The sequence below is a fragment of the Poecilia formosa genome, unplaced genomic scaffold (genome assembly GCF_000485575.1).
Source record: "Poecilia formosa unplaced genomic scaffold, Poecilia_formosa-5.1.2 Scaffold591, whole genome shotgun sequence".
Taxonomy (NCBI): domain Eukaryota; kingdom Metazoa; phylum Chordata; class Actinopteri; order Cyprinodontiformes; family Poeciliidae; genus Poecilia; species Poecilia formosa.
In genome coordinates this window covers 191,607-209,922 of record NW_006800530.1, presented here as the reverse complement: position 1 = coordinate 209,922, position 18,316 = coordinate 191,607, and the positions used below count along the sequence as shown (strand labels likewise).

The 18,316-nt window shown below is 39.8% G+C and overlaps 3 protein-coding genes across 4 annotated transcripts in view; all 3 read right to left on the bottom strand.

The window, feature by feature from the left end:
* Positions 1 to 1,420: 1,420 nt before the first annotated feature.
* On the bottom strand, positions 1,421 to 6,288 carry LOC103129910 (uncharacterized). Its single transcript, XM_007541140.2, has 4 exons — positions 4,864 to 6,288; positions 4,158 to 4,361; positions 2,871 to 3,081; positions 1,421 to 1,843 (listed from the first exon to the last, which is right to left on the bottom strand). The coding sequence occupies exons 1-4, from the start codon at positions 5,567 to 5,569 to the stop codon at positions 1,591 to 1,593; spliced, it is 1,374 nt and encodes a 457-aa protein (XP_007541202.1). The 5' UTR covers positions 5,570 to 6,288; the 3' UTR covers positions 1,421 to 1,590.
* A 1,456-nt stretch (positions 6,289 to 7,744) lies between these two features.
* yipf6 (Yip1 domain family, member 6) lies at positions 7,745 to 11,237 on the bottom strand. The gene is made up of 2 exons (XM_007541139.2): positions 10,425 to 11,237; positions 7,745 to 8,415 (listed from the first exon to the last, which is right to left on the bottom strand). Exons 1-2 carry the CDS (start codon positions 10,761 to 10,763, stop codon positions 8,068 to 8,070), a joined length of 687 nt encoding a protein of 228 aa, XP_007541201.1. The 5' UTR covers positions 10,764 to 11,237; the 3' UTR covers positions 7,745 to 8,067.
* Positions 11,238 to 15,614: 4,377 nt separating this feature from the next.
* nubpl (nucleotide binding protein-like) overlaps positions 15,615 to 18,316 on the bottom strand; it is a 19,560-nt gene continuing 16,858 nt past the window's right edge. Inside the window, exons 8-11 of one of the 2 annotated variants that reach the window (XM_007541137.2) lie at positions 17,618 to 17,703; positions 17,416 to 17,536; positions 17,137 to 17,219; positions 15,615 to 16,502 (exon numbers count right to left, since the gene is read on the bottom strand). In XM_007541137.2, the coding sequence (XP_007541199.2) occupies positions 16,440 to 16,502; positions 17,137 to 17,219; positions 17,416 to 17,536; positions 17,618 to 17,703 (353 nt within the window). In that variant the 3' untranslated portion in view covers positions 15,615 to 16,439. Of the gene's footprint in view, positions 16,503 to 17,136; positions 17,249 to 17,415; positions 17,537 to 17,617; positions 17,704 to 18,316 lie in introns of both variants that reach the window. The other variant, XR_475134.2, reaches the window with a different exon arrangement.

Below are 18,316 nucleotides of genomic sequence, written 5' to 3'. Positions count from 1 at the left end.
CCCTTCTTATAACATGTTGCAATCATATGTTAAATGTAAATAAATCCATATTTATTTCAAATATTGATAAAATGTGCAGCTGAACACAAAGTATAAAAAAACAGTAGACCTAATGCGCTGACTGCAGTAAACAATCTATTGTCAATACAATTGCCTGATGTAGATGTCTTCAAATACACCCTCCATCCTCTGATGCATCTGGACCCGGTTCAGCATGATGATGGGGACAGAGAGAAACTCTCTTCCCTGACTTCAGGTACAGAACCTGCTTTCTGATATGCAGCCCCAGCTCCAGAAGAGGATAGCAGGCAGAGTGGGGGGGGCATTGGCTTTTTTTTTTGTGGGTGGGGGGGTTTATGCATTTATATTAAAGCATTTGCTTTAATATAAATGCATAAACAAATCTTTGGGTAACTTTTCAAATAGGATATGCTTATTGCAAAATAAACAGTGACGTATAAAATGTTATGCTCAAATTTACATAAGCATTAGCTCATATGTTGCAGAAATGTACTATTTTCAATCTCTGAAATCTTTTTAAATGCAAAATCAATCTACTCAAGACTAGCAATATTACTCAAGTAAAAGAAAAAAGTACAGTGCAGTAAAACTACTCTGAAAAGTACCTTTTTCTCCCAAAAAGTTACAAGTAAATGTAAACAGTACTACCCACTTTTGAACATAGATAAACAATACTAGTAGCCTATTCTTAACAAGCTTAATGTGATATAATAGCATTAGCTAGCCATCATGTAGCTAACACTACCTGCATCCAACAGCATTAATCGGCCATTTTGGGGGAAGGAACTGTGTGAAGTTCTTTGCTGCCATGATTGTAACACCTGTGAAGTTCTGCACAGCAGCAGGTCTCTGCTGCAGCTGCACACCGGTGCCAGCATCTTGGCGCTCATGTGTCTATATGTGGCTTGGAAAAACATGTTATGACTGAGTGTAATGAATTAGTGGGTCACTTTATAAATATGTGTTTTACACTTTATATTTTGGGTAAAATATCAAGTCTTTTCAAGTAAACAGGTTCAAATCCAAGTCTGAACATTTTTTCAAGTCAAGTCTAAAGTCTTAATATTAATTGACTCAAGTCCAAGTCATGTGACTAGAGTTCCCACCTCTGCATAATTTCAGTTATGCTTCTTGTTTTGTATCAAATGAGTCTTTATGGGTAATTGTGTACTCTAAAACCTGTGAACATTTAGGAAAACCTATCCCAGGTTTTTATACACAAGAATTCTGCAACACACAGGTAGACTGCTGCGTTGTTCCATGTGGGAAAGCTGTGGATTTTAGAGTTTGAGTCCCAGAACTGTGTCTTGAAGCGTACCACTTGACTTTTCTGAAAGTCACAGAAATCTGTTAGAGCCGGTACTTAATCAGCTAAAAGGTCACTATGAATCCTCAGCCATTGATATGAATGTCAATTTATTAAGAAATGCGTACATACAGAATCCAAATGTTTCATTTTAGGAAAATTGGCAACCACTGCAGCTTTAACCTCTGAACTTTTTTTTGACTGTCTTTGAGCATTGCACTTATGAACCGTGTACCTTTTTGTCTTGCCCTATGTAAAGCAGATCAGTCCCCCTCCCACAAACAGTCACACTCTCTTAGAAGGTTTCTCTGGCGCATTGTGGTGATGACTGTGATCCTGTTCTCTGACAGATCCCGAAGCTCATTGATGAGCTCCTGCACACAGGGGCTGGGCCACGGGTGGCCGTTCAGGTAATCCCTCAGAATGAAGGAGCGCTCAACCAGGAGTTCCAGCTGCACCAGGTGTCGTAGTTTGTGGAGACTAAGGAGATCTTTCTCTGGCTCCCGGCGGAAAAATCTGCAGATGAGAACATGAGAAACATGTTAAAGGTTGAAGAAAATAAACAGAGCTGTTCATGTTTAGGGATTGTTCAGATCACATCTAAAACAGTGAGAGGCACTGAATTGTGGGTCAAAGCACAAATCACAGCATTGAAAGGTCATAGGTCGTCCACAATGACATGGGATAGTGATTAAGGCAGATACTGGATCATAGGGGCCTTGATAATTGTTGCTCCGTTGGTATTGTTTCTTTGATAGCGATCCGCATGGTTGTTTTTATCACAGGAAGATTTAGATTTTTCTATGTCATCATCAACATGTGATGGTCTGGCAACCTGTCCAGGGTGACCCCATCTCTCATCCATTAACCGCTGGAGATAGGAACAGCACCTCTGGGGACTCTACTAGGGACAAGCATGTATGATAATGGATGGATGTCATCAAATGTCACAGTTAAGAAGATTGTAATGGAAATATTCATTGAGGAAAAGTTATGTTATAGTTTTCTGCTGCACGTCAAAATTCTTAAAGGGGCAGTATTGTGTATTTCCAAGAACATAATGCCATTTTATAGCAAGTACTGTTATCTTCAGTTGCTATAAAATTTCCACTAAGCTCATTCTCACCTCATAGGCACAGTTTTATGAGAGCAAGCATTTAAGCACTCAGAATGGTTGCCACAGGAGATTCAACGATTTCTCAAACATGCATGAAAGAATAAAAGCAACAGCTCAGGAATGTTTTTGATGGGGGAAACATTATAGCATGATGGAAAACTCACAAAGGCAATTTTATAAGTCCTCCAATTGTCTTTTTCAACATATGATGTTAATTTTTAAAATTCCTTTGTGTTCAACAGACAACACAGACAACACACCTTGAAAATATGATTTTATGATTTCTTACATTTTTCCCCTCATTCTGTGAATATAAGGTTTAATGTAGCAATAGTCAACATATTATAATGATTTTATCTTTAAATCTAATCTAAACATTAGTGAAGTGTGCATTCCAGTAACAAGTGTCCAAATATTGCCACTCACCGTATCCTAAGAGTCTTGAGATGAGGAAATAGCATGGGGATCCGTCTGCACAGGCTTCCACTAGAACGGTTCTGCTCAATGTCCAGGTGCTCCAGTCCTGGAACTTTAGGAGCAATGGAGTCCATGTCTTTCAGAGTTATGGCTACTCGCAGTGTCAGCCTGGTCACACTGGGTGGGATGGTGGTTGTGTATGTAGCAAGGGAGTTGCCACCTTCAGAAATATTAGAACATTTCCTCTCAGAACCAACACAGTGATTGTGCCAAATTCAATGAAAACGTCAAATTCTAAATTCTCCCATCAACAGGACTTTCACGGGGATTTGTTACTGGAACCTATATTGAAAGTACCAGATTTTGGATAAGCTCGGTGTTTTTGTGTATCTAACCAAAAATGATATCAGCACATGATTCTAAAGAACTTCCCTTTTGCCTGATTCACTTTGGCTGTTTCCACTTGAGCTGCACTCTTCTAGGCAGAGGCTTCTGGTGTCTGAAGGGTGCAGCTTCCAGGACACCTACTAGCACAGAGGCCTGGTCTCTCCACCGTTTCTCTACTTGAGGCTTCAAACTCCTCATGCTCCTTGTTGTGGCTGCAACTGTTCTGAGTGACAGCTTTTAGGAAACAACAAATGTGTTTTAGCAAGGCTGACATCTGGACTGTCACAAGTCCACTGCATCAACATGAGACGTTTACCTTGGTGGTGGGATTTACACAGCATGATGCAAGCTTAGCTCTCTTTGTGTGAAATGACCTGACAGAATCGGTGTGTTCTTTAGTCTTCCTGATATAATGGCAGCCAGGAACACAGATGAAGCAGTGAATGGACCTTCCAGCTGTCTTTATACTACAAACTGTTGGCACTCAGCTGAGCTCTGTTACACTGAGGGTAGGACCACCTGGCTAGACCTCTGCTGATGTTTACTCTCACTGTGCAAGGAGGTAAAACTCAAACAGTATTGATGAAGAAAAAAAAGAAAAGAGTCAGTTTAGGATTAATCTAATTACATGTTTCTAAATATCATTATGTTCCACTTTTAGTGGAAGAATGACTGATGCTGTTTGATGAAAATTCCCCAATGAGAATTAGCTTTGTTCTCTGCTATGCTAACTCACATCCTAATTACCAGACCAGCAAGCTACAAAAATGTGATATTAAAATCTTAAATATTTTATATTAAAATGTATTTGAAGAACATTTTAATATTGTGTACTTGTGATTTATCCACCATCCATCAGCATAAACAAACTACAGAATGTAAAAAATGCTGAAAGGCAGCAGAACTCACCAATGATGGTGAGTGACTCCAACTGTCGCAGTGGGATCAGCCAGGACCTGAGTCGACACTCAATCCCTTCTCTGATGTACCTGTAGCGGACAGCAAGAGACCGCAGTGAGGTCAGACTCCTCAGAGCATTTTCAGGGAGGATAGTCTCTGGGTAGTCCACAAGCTCCAGGCTGGTCAGTGCCGGGCCACCATACGAAGACATTCCTGCAGCAGAAAGGAAAACGTTAAATAGCAGATCCAGGAGTGTAGATTATGGCTTTAACACTGGATTACATGAGAGGTTAAGGAGTTCTAATTTTTATTAACTGAAATAACTGGAGCAAAGTGATAGTTTGTATATTTTCAAGCTGGAAAATCTATAAAACTGCTACTCGGCTGTTATTGTTGTCCATCAACTATCTGGTGAAAATTAATACAACAGTGGCCATGACGTAGTCTTACTTAAGGTGGATTTCTGGTTTGCTAAATATGAAGCTACATATAGTAGTTTTGAACCTGTGTCCTAACAACTACATTGTGATGGAAATACAGGGAAAATATGACGGTCTGTTCCAAAGGAAGGCTCCTTCTGACGCAGACCGTTTGTGTATGTTGCTTGTTCTCCAAATAAGTATATTTACGCTATTTAAATGGGATTGAACGTACAGTGTATAATTCGGGCTGTCACTTGTGAAGCTATGACAGCAGGTATAAGGAGAAGGCATACCTGGCTGTTCTGGATTCGGTGGACTCAAGTAGTCGTCAGGAAGCGGTTCTGGTGGCTCCCCCTTCATCCCCCAGGAAAGGTGGATCAGCTTCTTCAGCTTCAGCAACATGGCGTGGAAGTCGTTGCGGGGAACAGGCCTCACCGTGTCCAGCCCATAACCCTCACTCTGCTGGTGGAAAAGGAGGAAGCGCAGGTTGACCAGCTGGGACACAGTTTTTATGAACTCCACAGTGTTGGGCAGCCGTACGTTGCACACGCTCAGGTGTGTAAGGCGCTCCTGAAGGTGCTCCGTTAGGCTGTGGCCAAGCAACGCTTCATCCCAAGTAGCGTTCCGTACCCCGAGGTCACGTAGGTTGGGAAATCGGGCAAGGTTGTCCATGTATTTCTCTTTATATTGTCGCCCGCCATCTACAAATACTATGGCCGTGAGCGACGGGAGGAACTTTACCAGACGTCGCCACTCTTTTCGCCGCAGATGTCGCACAGCCACCCGGGTGAGCTTGCGGTAATTCAATGTGTGCCAGAAGCCGTAAGTGTAGCGGCGAAGTTCGGACATCACCACAGTGTAGTCCTTCCATAGGGATGGGTGGTCGATAAGCTTCTTTAAGTGCCTGCAGCAGGAGCGAACCGTGTGTTTTTCTTCTGTGCTAAGATAGCTAAACACATAAACCCAAAGTTCAGGTGGTAGCTGCGGTGGCCCTTCCATTACTTCATGCACTCAGCGTCTAGAACAACAATCAACAAACCTAGTGCGTAAATATACTGTTAATAATTTTAGGCTTTTTAATGGGTCGCTATTTTGAAGTTTTCGGCGAATTTATTCCAACTGCAGCCTTATGTTTACACCGGAAGACGGTCGAGTTCTTTTAGCGTTACACTGAGAACCGTCCGGCGGCAAGCATCCTATAGGGGCCGACCTGGAGTTGAATACGCCCCGGTCCCCGGGGCGTATTCAACCTTCCGCCCCTCTATGAAGTGTTTACTTAAAGTGAACAAGGGTTCAAGTGTGCAGTTTACAAGCGTGCAAAAATTTGAGAATTAGGATCATGTGCCCTGCAGATCAATTTCGACATCCAAAATGGCGGACCTATCAGTGTTTAGGCCTTTGTGCTGCTAAAAAACACAACTACAATAAATAATCGATTTAAAATGTACAGCATAGGTATTTTTGCTTTCCAAAGTCATTAAAGGAGATATTTGACTGTCCAAATGGGCTTTGCTTGTTGAAAATAAGAGCAAAATTTGATGTATTCGCAGTAAAGTGAAACAAAAATTATTTCAATTCTTTACGTTCTAAAACTTTTTTTTGGCGACAGACGGCTTGCTCTGTGAACTTCATATTTTAATGGCAATTTTTTTTATTGTATATGTTAATATGATGATTTTGTCTAAAATACATATTAAAATGTACAAACATTCAATTAAACAGCATGGCAATCCCTCCTGCTATGATTCAGCTAAAGGTATGATTACATGTTTAGCTGTTACTTAAAAAGAGCCATCACTGATTATGAATGGCTATAGGGACAAAAAATGTAAATTCATAATACCCTGTCAATTTTTCCCCTCTATCCCAAGAAGAAAACATTTAAGAATCATGATATCTCTAAATAAGAACCATATACCTTTCTTTTTCACTCACACAAATATCAGGAAATGAATTTCAAAATTATGTATGACTTTTTCCCTGTAATGACTTTCTGCAAAAGAAATTAAATATAAATATAAACTCCTGTGCATTTTGTGGCAGATATTGAGACACTTGTTTTTTTTAAATTGCAACTTCATAAATATTTTTAGAAAGATTTCCAAAACTGGATCTTATACAAGAAATCAATTCTTTTAAGTTTTGGTATAATAAATGGTGACCTTTTGTTTTAAGGGGATGAAAAGTGAAATTAAGATATTAATGATTTAATCCACTGGCTACATTTTTATTCACATATGCCCTTTTCTAAAAATCATCTCCATTTTTAATGTTTTTAATCCAACCACCATTTTCTTTTACTTGTCCGCAGTCAGGAGTAGCAGCCTAAAGGGAGACCCAGACTTCCTTCTCCCCAGCCACTTTTGCCAACTCCTCCGGGGAAGCCCAAGGCATTCCCAGGCTAGCTAAGAAACATAGTCCCTCCAGGGTTCCTCTCAATGTCCTCCAGGAGGCATCCTGGAGGACAGGAGGCATCCTGGAGGACAGCCCGAGTCACCTCAACTGGCTCCTCTCGTCATGGAGGAGCAGCAACTCTACTCTGAGTAGACTGTGAGCTTCTCACCCAGTCTCTAAGGGGAGAGCCCACACACCCTACAGAGAAAACTCATTTCGGCCACTTGTATCCATGATCTTGTTCCTTCAGTCATGACCCAATGCTGACCATAGATCAGGGTAGGAAGGTAGACTGACCGGTAAATCTAGAGTTTCACTTTTTGGCTAAGCTCTCTCCACTGTGACAGACCGGTAATTAACATTTTGAAGTGAAACTTAAAAACATTGCAATAACAAAAGAGCCAATAACAGCGTAATTTAGATAATAGAATAAAACTTAGAATAACTTATTTTTGTGTGGGTAGCCACCAGATGGTGATGCACTTAACTAAAATTCAAAAGATCTGTTCTGTTTTAGTTCTCTTCAGCATGTAGTGCACCTTAAAGATTTGTCTTTAGAGCCTTAAAGTGCATCTCTCTATATTCACTGCATTCTTGGGTCACATATTTAAAAGTGGACTTTTAGAATACTAACATCTGGAACTATACTGATAGTGAATACAATAAAAAAAGAATAACATGTTTGGAACAAAGCATAATTCTATTGTAGCTTTGGTGCTCCTAGATGAAAACAATAAAATGTTGCAACACATTGAGCCAGAGACAGAAAACACCCCATAATTTCATCCAAACTTATCAATGTATTTTAATGATAATGTTGAACAGTCATAAAAACAACTTATTCTTGTGTCAAGTCGACTACTGGTGCTGGGAGACATTCTTTAATCCCTCTAATTACAAAACAGAAGGGAAAAATTTAATGCTTGACAGTAAACAGAAATAAGAAGAAAAAAAAACATCCATGAACTTCTCTCTAGCTGAAGCACTGTTTTGACTTTTTCTAAAAGAAGTTTGGAATAGGAAGTTTGGAATATCTCAGTAGTCACCCAAGTTTAAATATGGAAATTCAGGTTTTACTTCCCAACATAGCAAAAATAGTCTTGTCAGTTTCCTGATGAAAATGTCAATATCATCCACCCAATCACAAAATAGAAGAGAAACACTGGATATACCACAAGTGCCTTGCGGTTGGTCAGGTGGCTGTCAGCAAGAAAGGCCGTAGAAGCAAAGGTAGACCAGCCAAAAGATGCTGTCACCACTCCCAGTCGAACAGCAAAGCTCACCTTCCCTGAACTACTGAGCAGGACAATCCGACACACAATGAGGGCCACTGTCAGAGGCATGATGCAGTATCCCAGTACACACAGGCTCTGGAAGAAAGAGATTGTGCCACCCAGGAGCTTGGAGTTAAGAGTGATGACAATAGAGCCGAACCAAATGATGACAAAGACCTGGGATGAGAGACAATTTGAAAAAGTACAGTTGTCAGTTATTGCAAAACTTATAAACTCAGAATTACATTCAAAACAACATTCCATGGCCACAGGTTTACGTTGTAAAAAAAAAAAAAAAAGGGAAGCAGTAGTTGGAAAAAATTAGAGAATCCCCCTTTGGCAAATTCTTGTTTTTTGCTCTTTTAATCATATGCTGACTAATAGCCAAACTTTTGTTTGTAACAGTCTCTGATAGTGAGTAGCAATATAATGGCTAGTCACAAGTCTACACACACAGTACCATGAAAAGTTTCTACTGTATTTTATCATATGTATGGTGAGTATGAGATGCAGCACTGTTTTAATTTGCATTTTGTTAATTTGAACTTTCCTGTCCAGTGCTGTAAACTGCCTGACTGGGGAGATCAGTTGAGAAGAGGCAACCTTTTTTTTTTAACCAAATCACACTATATAGAATACAGACTGAGTTCTATTGAAGCCACTAGTGAAGGTGGATGGGACTAGACTTTAGCAGTTCCTTCCAATATCAGTGTTTTACTTACTAAAAAATCTCCTGCAGGTGTTTGACTTGCACGATAGGTCAGGTGATGATACCTACAGTTTACATTGATTTTAACAAGATGAAACAGAAAGCTCCAGAGGGAGCAGAGTAGAATGGAGCTACATCACTTTGCACTTCAGTGTTCTACTAGTCACTGATACATTTTTCTTGTTATAATATAGAAAGCTGTCAGTTATAGAAAGTCATGTTTTTGGTTTTAGGTACTTTGAAACACCAACGGGTTCTGAGCATCTGATCTCACATGGTGTGCACATGCAAGATGCATTTTGGGGGGTTGAATGAAAGTCTGGAGACAGTGGAGAGGCACTGAATCCATGTTGCTTGAAGTTCAGGGTTTAATGTCCAAAAGTGACAAAAGTTATTCAGCTATTTCACAATATTAGAATTTTTAGATCCACCTGTCAGAAAACCTTTTGGTTGAGAACTGAAACATCTTAAAGAAACAAGACAAGAAGTCCATCTGCTTTCTATTTGAGAACAAGGATTACCCTGTCCTGGATGACGGACAATCTACACAAATCAAAAATAAATGTTTGAAAATAAAATTCTGTGTGACAAAGTGTTTTCTGTTTGGAATACAGCTTGACCTAATAATGATATAAACCTGGTGAAAACAGGACAATTAAATTAACAAATTTGTTTTTCAATTTGGATTACTTTTATCACTTAATAATCAATTATTTTAACTGAATTGAATCAGTAAGAATGCTGTTTTTTAAAAACTCTCCCTTTAGAAAATAAGCACTAAGACATTTAAATGACTGTCCTTGTTGGTCTGGTTATTCTACCAGGACCTTATTCATTTGACCAAAGTTGAGTTCAGAAATAAATTTGTGTGGATAAGTCCCAAACAAAGCATTGCTAAAACACAAAACTTTGATGAGATAAACATTAACTAATTTAATCAAAATATTTCCATTGTTATGTGTAGCTGATGCCTGGGCAAGTTGAAAAATCCTGCTCCAAAAAAATCAGTATCTGAATACGAGTTGACTCTATTAACACTGCAGTTAAAGAAGTCAGAGTGAAGCTTGGAGATCACACAACCCCTCTCCAGGAAAAAATACTTTACAGTAAATTGCTGTGATTATAATTAAACAATGAACTGACGTGAGAAAATCTTCCATGGTGGCAAGTATACTTCTGCTGTGTTTGGAAATATGTTCAACTTATTCATAATATGCATTAACGTCACAATTTCAAACTGTACTGACATATAATTTCTCTCAAGTGTGCCTAGCCATTTTGCGTGCCTGAACTTCTACGAAGATAAAGTTCAAACTTAAATTAGTTGCAGTCTCAACAAAGTAGCCTCATACATAACTGACGTAATGTACATCCTCTACATCACCTCATATGGAGAACGGCCAAGAAGAACACTCCAGAGGATTTATAACTCAGATATTAGAACCCACTGATTGAATGTTTGAAAAAGCTTGATTACCTCGGCAAACTGCGGTCCTCCCTGGTCATCCTTGTCGGCCGCGCCGCCTTGAAGCAGCAGAGCCAACGTGACGCAGAGCAGCAGCGGACCCCACAGGTCCCAGTCACGCAGCAGAGCCGAGCTCCGCTTTGGATACAGCACGTGAATGAACTTGTTCCCCACGGCTCGGAGGTCACGCACAATAGTTTCCTTCACCGGCTCGTCTAGAGTGGAAAACTCATCGTCTCTTGTGGATGGGCCAACGGGGACGGCAATATCTCCTTCCACTGGTATCTCTTCCGATATGGAGACGTCTGACAGCCCAGCGAACGGCCTACTGGCCTCCTCAACCGACGCCATCTATTTTGCAGTCGAGGTTATAGCCAACGTTATAGCCCACGTTCACTCAAAGCAAGTAGCGTTCTCTGAACTTATGCGAACCACAGCAGTGACTAAATGAGCTACTGTTCTATTAAATAAGTAATTTCAGGCGTTGAACTGACAAGAACCTCACTCCACGTCCGCTGAGGATTGTTTACTTCCGTACTACGTCAGCTGAAGACGTGTGACTTCCGCACTACGTCTTGTGGTGCATTCGAGTATTCATGCTACTGTTCAACTCATACCCGTCAAGTCTCCCGTTTTGGCCGGGAAACTACCGTATTTTACCATTCTGTCCCGGCGTGCTCTCGTATTAGCACTTCCCCGTAAACTTCCCGTATTAGAGTAATTACGTCGCAACCCCTCGACCCCCGCTCTGACGGTAGTCGCTTGACTCCTTCCACCCACAACAGGTGTTCTGTTTATCTGTGCTACCCATAAATCCCTCCTATGTTGTGGTAATGCGCATGCGCACATCGATGCTACATCATATACTGCTTATTCAGCAGATTTCCTTTAAATCAACCAAAGATCGCTGAAATTAAAATAAAAAAAGCAAATGTAAAACACAGAATGGCTTGCTGAAATGTGTTTAAATATATTGCTGTTCTATGTAAAGAACGTCCACCAAGGTTGGCCCCCCTACATTTTTAACACACCAAATCTGGCCCCCTTTGCAAAAAGTTTGGACACCCCTGGGCTACAGATCATTTTAATAACTAAAAATAGATGATAGGATGTAATTGACTTTACTGCACAAAAACTTTGTGCAGTGGCGGTTTCTGATATGGACAACTGCCCAGGGCGGAATTTTGTGAGGGGTCTTATGCCGAGAATTGCATGCCCCGTCACAGTAACGCACATCACTCTAAACCAGGGATGGGCAACTCCAGGCCTTGAGGGCCAGTCTCCTGCAGCTTTTAGGTGTTTCTCTACTTCAACACACCTGAGTCAAATAATGAGGTCGTTAGCAGGACAGTGGTCCCCAAAGTTGGTCCTTGAGGGCCGGGGTAGTGTTTTATTTCTCTCCCTGGTTTAGCGCACCTGGATCAAATGATGGCTAATTCGAAGGCCTAAGAAGAACATTGACATGCTGAAAAGGTTGTTACTACCACCAGGGAGAGAACTAAAACATGCAGGATGCCAGCCCTCGAGGACTGACTTTGGGGACCACTGCTGTAGAACTTGACTTCATTTAGGAGGTGATTCAGCTGTTGGATTTAAGTGTGTTGGACCAGGGAGACATCTAAGAGTCGCAGGGTACCGGCTCTTGAGGACCAGGATTGCCCACCCCTGCTCTAAACTCTCAGACATTGATGAGAAAAAGGACTAAAATATGACCAAAGAGGCAACTTTTAAAGATATTCGTAACATTATCATGTTTCTTAAGCACACAAGCCCTAAAATAGTGGGATTTATTTTACAGATGAATTTAAATAAATACTGTTTTGACACCTTTATTGAGACACAGATTGAGTAGTGTTTCACAGTTAGTCCGATGAATATGTTCTCTGCTCTGTGGTTTGGAATTCCCTATTTTTTCTATTGACACCATAATAGTTTAATGCAGTGGTTCCCAAACTTTGTGTCCTGAGCTCCCCCAGTGGCATCCATAGTTTGGGAACCTCTGGTTTAATTCATGAAAGAATAGAAGCCTGGAATCATTATGTAGAAAATTTGATATCAAAGGAAATTTGATATCCCCTCCTTTTAATATAGGAGGGGCCAGAAGAAGAGCAGGCTGAAGCCAAAAATAGTGGAAATGATTCTTTCTTTTTTAATAAAAAGAAAATCTTTGAATATTACAAAGTCTTTTCTTTTATGAATCACTGTCATGACATTATAGAATAAATCTATAAGTTCTCACAGTAATAAAATGAAAAGGCGATCAACATGACTATCTTTAGCTGCAGACCTCATATTATTCGACAAGCCAGGCGAAAGCTTTTAAAAACCTGGAAGCATACAAATATTTAGTTTCAGGTTGGGTCAACCATTTAGGATCAAGAGAAGCATTAAATGACTGTAGACTTGTTTCTGCTGGTGAGTTGTGCTATTTTAAGTAATTAGATGATAATGATGCTATCGCTAACAACAAGCTAACCCATGTTATTTCTATGTGCTTGGGTCTCCTGGTAAATAATTTATTTAGCTTCTGTAAACCCAAATTCATGCTGGAGTTGTACGTTAATGTTGAGTCATACTGTACAATGTAGGTCAACTATTCACAGGGATCTACTGAAACCCCATTAAAAACATGATTGTGACCAGAGAGAGTGGAAATAGTCACAACCCAGGTTAACAGTAGAGGCCCAGTCTTGGGAATTTACATAACCTCCTGCGCTTGGACAACCTAAAAATAATAAAGTAAGATGTAAAATGCCAATATCAGTACTAAGAACCTCTGGAGATGAGTATGCAAAGAAGGATTTTTCATAAAATCAATAAAATTATGGACAACTCTGACCATCCTCTTCATGAGACTGTCTTGGGAAGGCAGAGCATCTTCAGTCAGAGGCTTCTTCAGGTTCAGTGTGGTACAGATCGCTTCAGGAGATCTTTTCTGCCGATAGCCATTGCCATCTTCAATGGGTCTTTGAAGAATCTTGATGAGCTATGACCGTGGTCCCCCAACTACGGCCCGCGGGCCAGATCCGGCCCGCCTCCACATTTGGTCTGGCCCCCTGAACAATACCAGAGAGCGTTTAGATTTTTTTTCATATACCGTATTTTCCGGACTTAAGCCGCTACTTTTTTCCTAAGCTTTGAACCATGCGGCTTATATGTGGATTTTTCTTCAACCACCCGGGGGCTCTTTAGCAGGAAGTGAATCATTGGAAGTCAAAATTGGAAATAAAACAAGAAAGCGTCCATTAAAACGGAATTAGGTTTTAATAGGGAATTGATTGTGCTTTCTGGAAAATAATACATTTTTACATTTTGGCACTCCTGCAATCGTCACACTTTTTCTGTTACAAACTGACTCCGGCCCCCACCAGAGAAGGGAAAAGTTATGTGGCCCTCACAGGAAAAAGTTTAGGGATCCCTGAGCTACGACATTTAATTTCCCTTTGGGATTAATAAAGTACTTTTGAATTTGAATTGAAGCTAGCTGCTAACAACATTAGCACTCAAACCTTTTCTGGGGACCACCAAGATAGGGTGTAAAAATAATATATCTTACCTTACTTATGGATGATTGTCTTTCTAAGTGACTGTTCAATAAAATATCTGAAAATATAATTTAAACAATTTGATCCTTACCTGTTAGAAACCAGGCACTGCAAACTCTGGCATTTAGTTTCCGCACACCTTATTTTTTTGCCCTAGGTTGTTGAAATGAAAATGAGTTTGACACTCCTGTCAGAGGATCTATGCAGTATTGTCAAGAGGAAGATAAGAGACCCTGGACCAAATAAGGTAAACATCTCCAGAAGAACCACAGACTGATCACCTCCATGCTACACTGCATATCTGTGCTTTAAGGAGTCCCACCCAAGTACTGATTAAATAAACATACTTCTCAGACCTCTGATATTTGTGTTTAAAATATCTTTTTTTGATCTGATGTACTATTTGGATGTCTTGACTCTGAATTTTGAGTTTTCATTATCTATAAGCCATGATCATCAAAATGACAAGTAAAAGATGTGAAATATTTCACTCTGTGAAATGAATTTGAGTTTCACTTTCTGAAACAAGTGACAAAAATATTAAGAAATGTGCAAATGAATTTTGATTGAAAACTTTTTCTAACCATTTCAACAACTCTCATAGTTCATCTTCTCAGTTTTTGATTATTTTAAGTCAAATGAGCTATTTCTTTATTTTTAGTTAAATCTTAGAATTTGGATTATTTAGTTTATTTTTATTTGTTTTTTTCTGATTGATTTATAATTAGAATTTTTTGTTTGATTCTAGTTATTTAGAATAGTTTTTTTGACTAGTAATTGTCATGATTTGTAGTATAAGTGAGGTGGTGAGGGAGAACGCAGGGAGGACCCAGGATGAAGACGAAGATGATTTAATAATGAAATAATCCAGACGGAACGGAACCCAAACGGGCCGCACAGGAAGCAACGGGAACAACAGAGATGCACACAAGACGTACACACGACAAGGATCCGACAAGAGACAAAGACAACAGTTGGACTTAAATACACAGGGAGGGTAATCAGTAAACTAGACACAGCTGGAACTAATCAACAGGGAGGACAGGACAGACTCACAGGGAAACAGGACTTAACACAGAAAATCTCAAAATAACTACACAGAAAAACACAGATCACAACAGTAATTAACTTAATTGGTTAATTGATTTCATTTTGGGTTTTGGGTGTTACACGTATAAATACTTAGGGTTTAGGTAGTTCAATATGCACGTGGGTAGTCACATGGTTTATTAGCAGTCTACCACCAGTTACTTTGATAGTCTATCCAGCCACTCAATCAGTTGTCAGTTCACAGGTCAGACAATCAATAGCTAAACAGTAAGGCTCCTGTGAAGTTTATTCCATAGTTTCGGGTACAAACAAAGAACTGCATTTTTGACTTTTGGTCTTTTTGTAATGCGTACCCACAGTGCATCACGTTGCTATTTGAGTTGAATTCATTTTTGCTGTGGTTGCCTTGAAGTCTTAAGTTTTTTTATTTTTGGATTTTGAGTTTTTGGACAAATAGTCACTACAATGATTACAGTCCTCTATTGATAAATCTTTGTCAATAGAGTAGTATTACATACCTTACTACTTTGGTGTGTTACAATGAAGGTGGTCTACTGATCCATGCAAGATGCATTGATCTGTAACAAAAACTACATTCAGAACAAAATAGGTGTGAACAGAGTGCAGCCTTTAATCAGAAATATAAAATTTGCACTTGTGTAAAGCACAAATTCACTTAATAGAAACAAGATCCATCCATCCATCCATCCATCCATCCATCCATCCATCCATCCATCCATCCATCCATCCATCCATCCATCCATCTTCTTCCACCTCAACTGGCTCCTCTCAACATGAAGGAACAGCGACTATACACAAACTCCCACCCACCCTCAGGGTGTTTGACCTGAGGGCAGCAGCTCAAACACCCGCTGTCCCTCAGAATTCTGCGAGCCCTCTAGAAATGAGCAGCTAATGTGGTGGTGTTGATGACCTTCCCTAGTGGCTTCCTGTGTGCGATAATGCAGATAGTGTATCATCCAGATATGCCAGAAGACAGCAGACTGTCAGCAGCTCTCACCACAGGTCAGAAAATGGTCATTGCTGGGCCTTCTTCACTATCGCTGTGGGGATAGAGCTACTTTTGGGGTCTGCACCCTTGTGGACACCTGGAAACTTAAAAATATTTCCCCCTCTCCACACATCTTGTGATGCCATCATCACCTGCAGTGCATTACCATTAATGCACTGCAGGTCAAACTTTACCATTGTGAAGGCAACCTCTTTTTCTTCAAGGTGTTAATGACCAGTTTATCAACACCCCACCAGCCTGGTGAAAGCATATTCACCTAAATAAAGTTTTAAGATTTTATTCAATTATTTATTGGCAGTTTTACAGTTTCAGATTTTTCAACACAAATATGGTGAAAGGAACAAACACAAAGAGAGAATGAAAGAAAAATCAAAGAAACAAAGAGAGAAAAGTTTTTAGTCATCTGGTAAGTTCCTCTAGGTTCTGGATCACAGCAGATGCCACCTTCCTGTAAGCCTCAGCCTGGATGTACAAAAACAAAACAGAAGAAAATTTTGACACCGATAACTGAATGAGTTCCTCAAACTAAAAAGAAAAACTATTAGATAATATTTGAACAACTCTGCTCATAAACAATATGTTTATGAACAGACCTACACTTTTATTTTTCTAATATTTGACTATATGGTTTTTTACATAAAAGCAACATATGAAAAAAGGTAGTAAAATAATAAGTAACGTATAAGTAATAAGTAAAAACTATGTCCTGCTGTGTTTTAGAACCTGTACAGTGATCCGGTAAACAGAAAATTCTTCCATCTTTGATAGGAAAGACTAGTATAACTTTAGTACAGTAATATTAATGGGAATCCGATGAACCGGTCACTAAGTGGTAGAGTATTACACACACTTTGAATCAGTGTGGATAATATTTAACACTTAAAAGACCATGATGGGCATTAGTATACACAAATAATGGTTGGTTTAAATTAGTGAGAAAGGCCCACAGTGTGCCATTACAGGTCAGCAAAAACAAACTATGCAGCTTCTATAGATGAGGAATTTTACCAAACTGTTACATAATTTTGGAGGAAACTTCAAGGTATTACTGAAACTAACTGAAGCAATCATATAAAAAATAGAATGATGTAGAAACCTCAGGGCTGTCAGGAGAAGAGATGACTATGGGCTGTCCTTTGTCCGACGTCTCTCTGATGTTTAGGTGAAGAGGGACGTCACCTGAGAGAAAAAAAAACGGAGTTCTGGTTCTAAGACATGGTGAGAACCAGAAAATTGCTTTATGGCACAAAACAGAGAAATTTTACAACAAATCCACAAGCTTTACATGAAATTAAAATATTTTCCAGAGAAAACCAAAAGTCACACTATAATGATCTGGTTATCAGGTTTTAAAAGATGCTCTTGACTGTCTCACCTAAAAACTTGACACTGATCGTCTCAGCAAGTTGCTTTGCCCCGTTGGATCCAAAGATGTGGGTATGATGATGACAGTTGGGACACTGGAAGACGCTCATGTTCTGAACCAGACCCAGAACCTGCAGGCAGAAAACCTGCTGTCATCCAGAATTCAGACATTACCAACAGATTCTTTGTTTCTGCCCTGATAGAAAGATTACCGGCACGTTAAGTTTTCTAAACATCTCGGCTCCTCTGCGAGCGTCCAGCAGAGCAACATCTTGTGGTGTTGAAACGATGACTGCCCCTGCACAATGCACACAAACCCAAGTTTGGCAAGTTAAAAAAATGATCATACAAAGAGTCTTTTTAGGGTGTTTTTTCACACCTGATAGTCCAGTAGACTCGATTTGATTGGGGACCAAAAATTAAACATTTGTTACATTTTCAGCTGCAGAAGTTCGCATTCACACTACACTGTCAAACAATCCAAATTAACTGAAAAACCTGTTCCCCCCCATCGTTTGTGGGGGAATAGGCAGTGTTGTAGTACTCGAAATCGGTCTTGGTCTAGAGACCATTTTTGTATGGTCTCGGTCTCGTCTCAGACTCGGGATTTTATTTCAAGACTAGTCAAGACCGCAACTGTGGAAATATCACTAAACTTCCAGCATATTGTCCAGTTTATTTGTTTGTTTTCACTGGATGCAAAACATACTGATTAAAATCCAAGCAATAACGTAACTTACCAATTATGTGTTTCTGTTATTCCCCCCTCTCCCTCCACACTTTTCACTCGTGGTGCTCTGAGCGGCAGAAGATGTCTGTCTAATCATCAGTGATAGAATGGGGTTAGGGTAACCCTAACCCTACCCTACCCTACATCATAAGAAATCCGATGGCCATAGCTAACTCAGCAG

Coding starts and splice junctions, on each gene's coding strand:
- yipf6 (XM_007541139.2), bottom strand. CDS start 10,763: ATGGCGTCGGTTGAGGAGGCCAGTAGGCCGTTCGCTGGGCTGTCAGAC. Junction 8,416..10,424: donor GAGGACCGCAGTTTGCCGAG/GTAATCAAGCTT, acceptor CTCTCATCCCAG/GTCTTTGTCATCATTTGGTT.
- LOC103129910 (XM_007541140.2), bottom strand. CDS start 5,569: ATGGAAGGGCCACCGCAGCTACCACCTGAACTTTGGGTTTATGTGTTT. Junction 4,362..4,863: donor ACCGAATCCAGAACAGCCAG/GTATGCCTTCTC, acceptor TTTCTGCTGCAG/GAATGTCTTCGTATGGTGGC. Junction 1,844..2,870: donor CTCAAGACTCTTAGGATACG/GTGAGTGGCAAT, acceptor TCTCATCTGCAG/ATTTTTCCGCCGGGAGCCAG.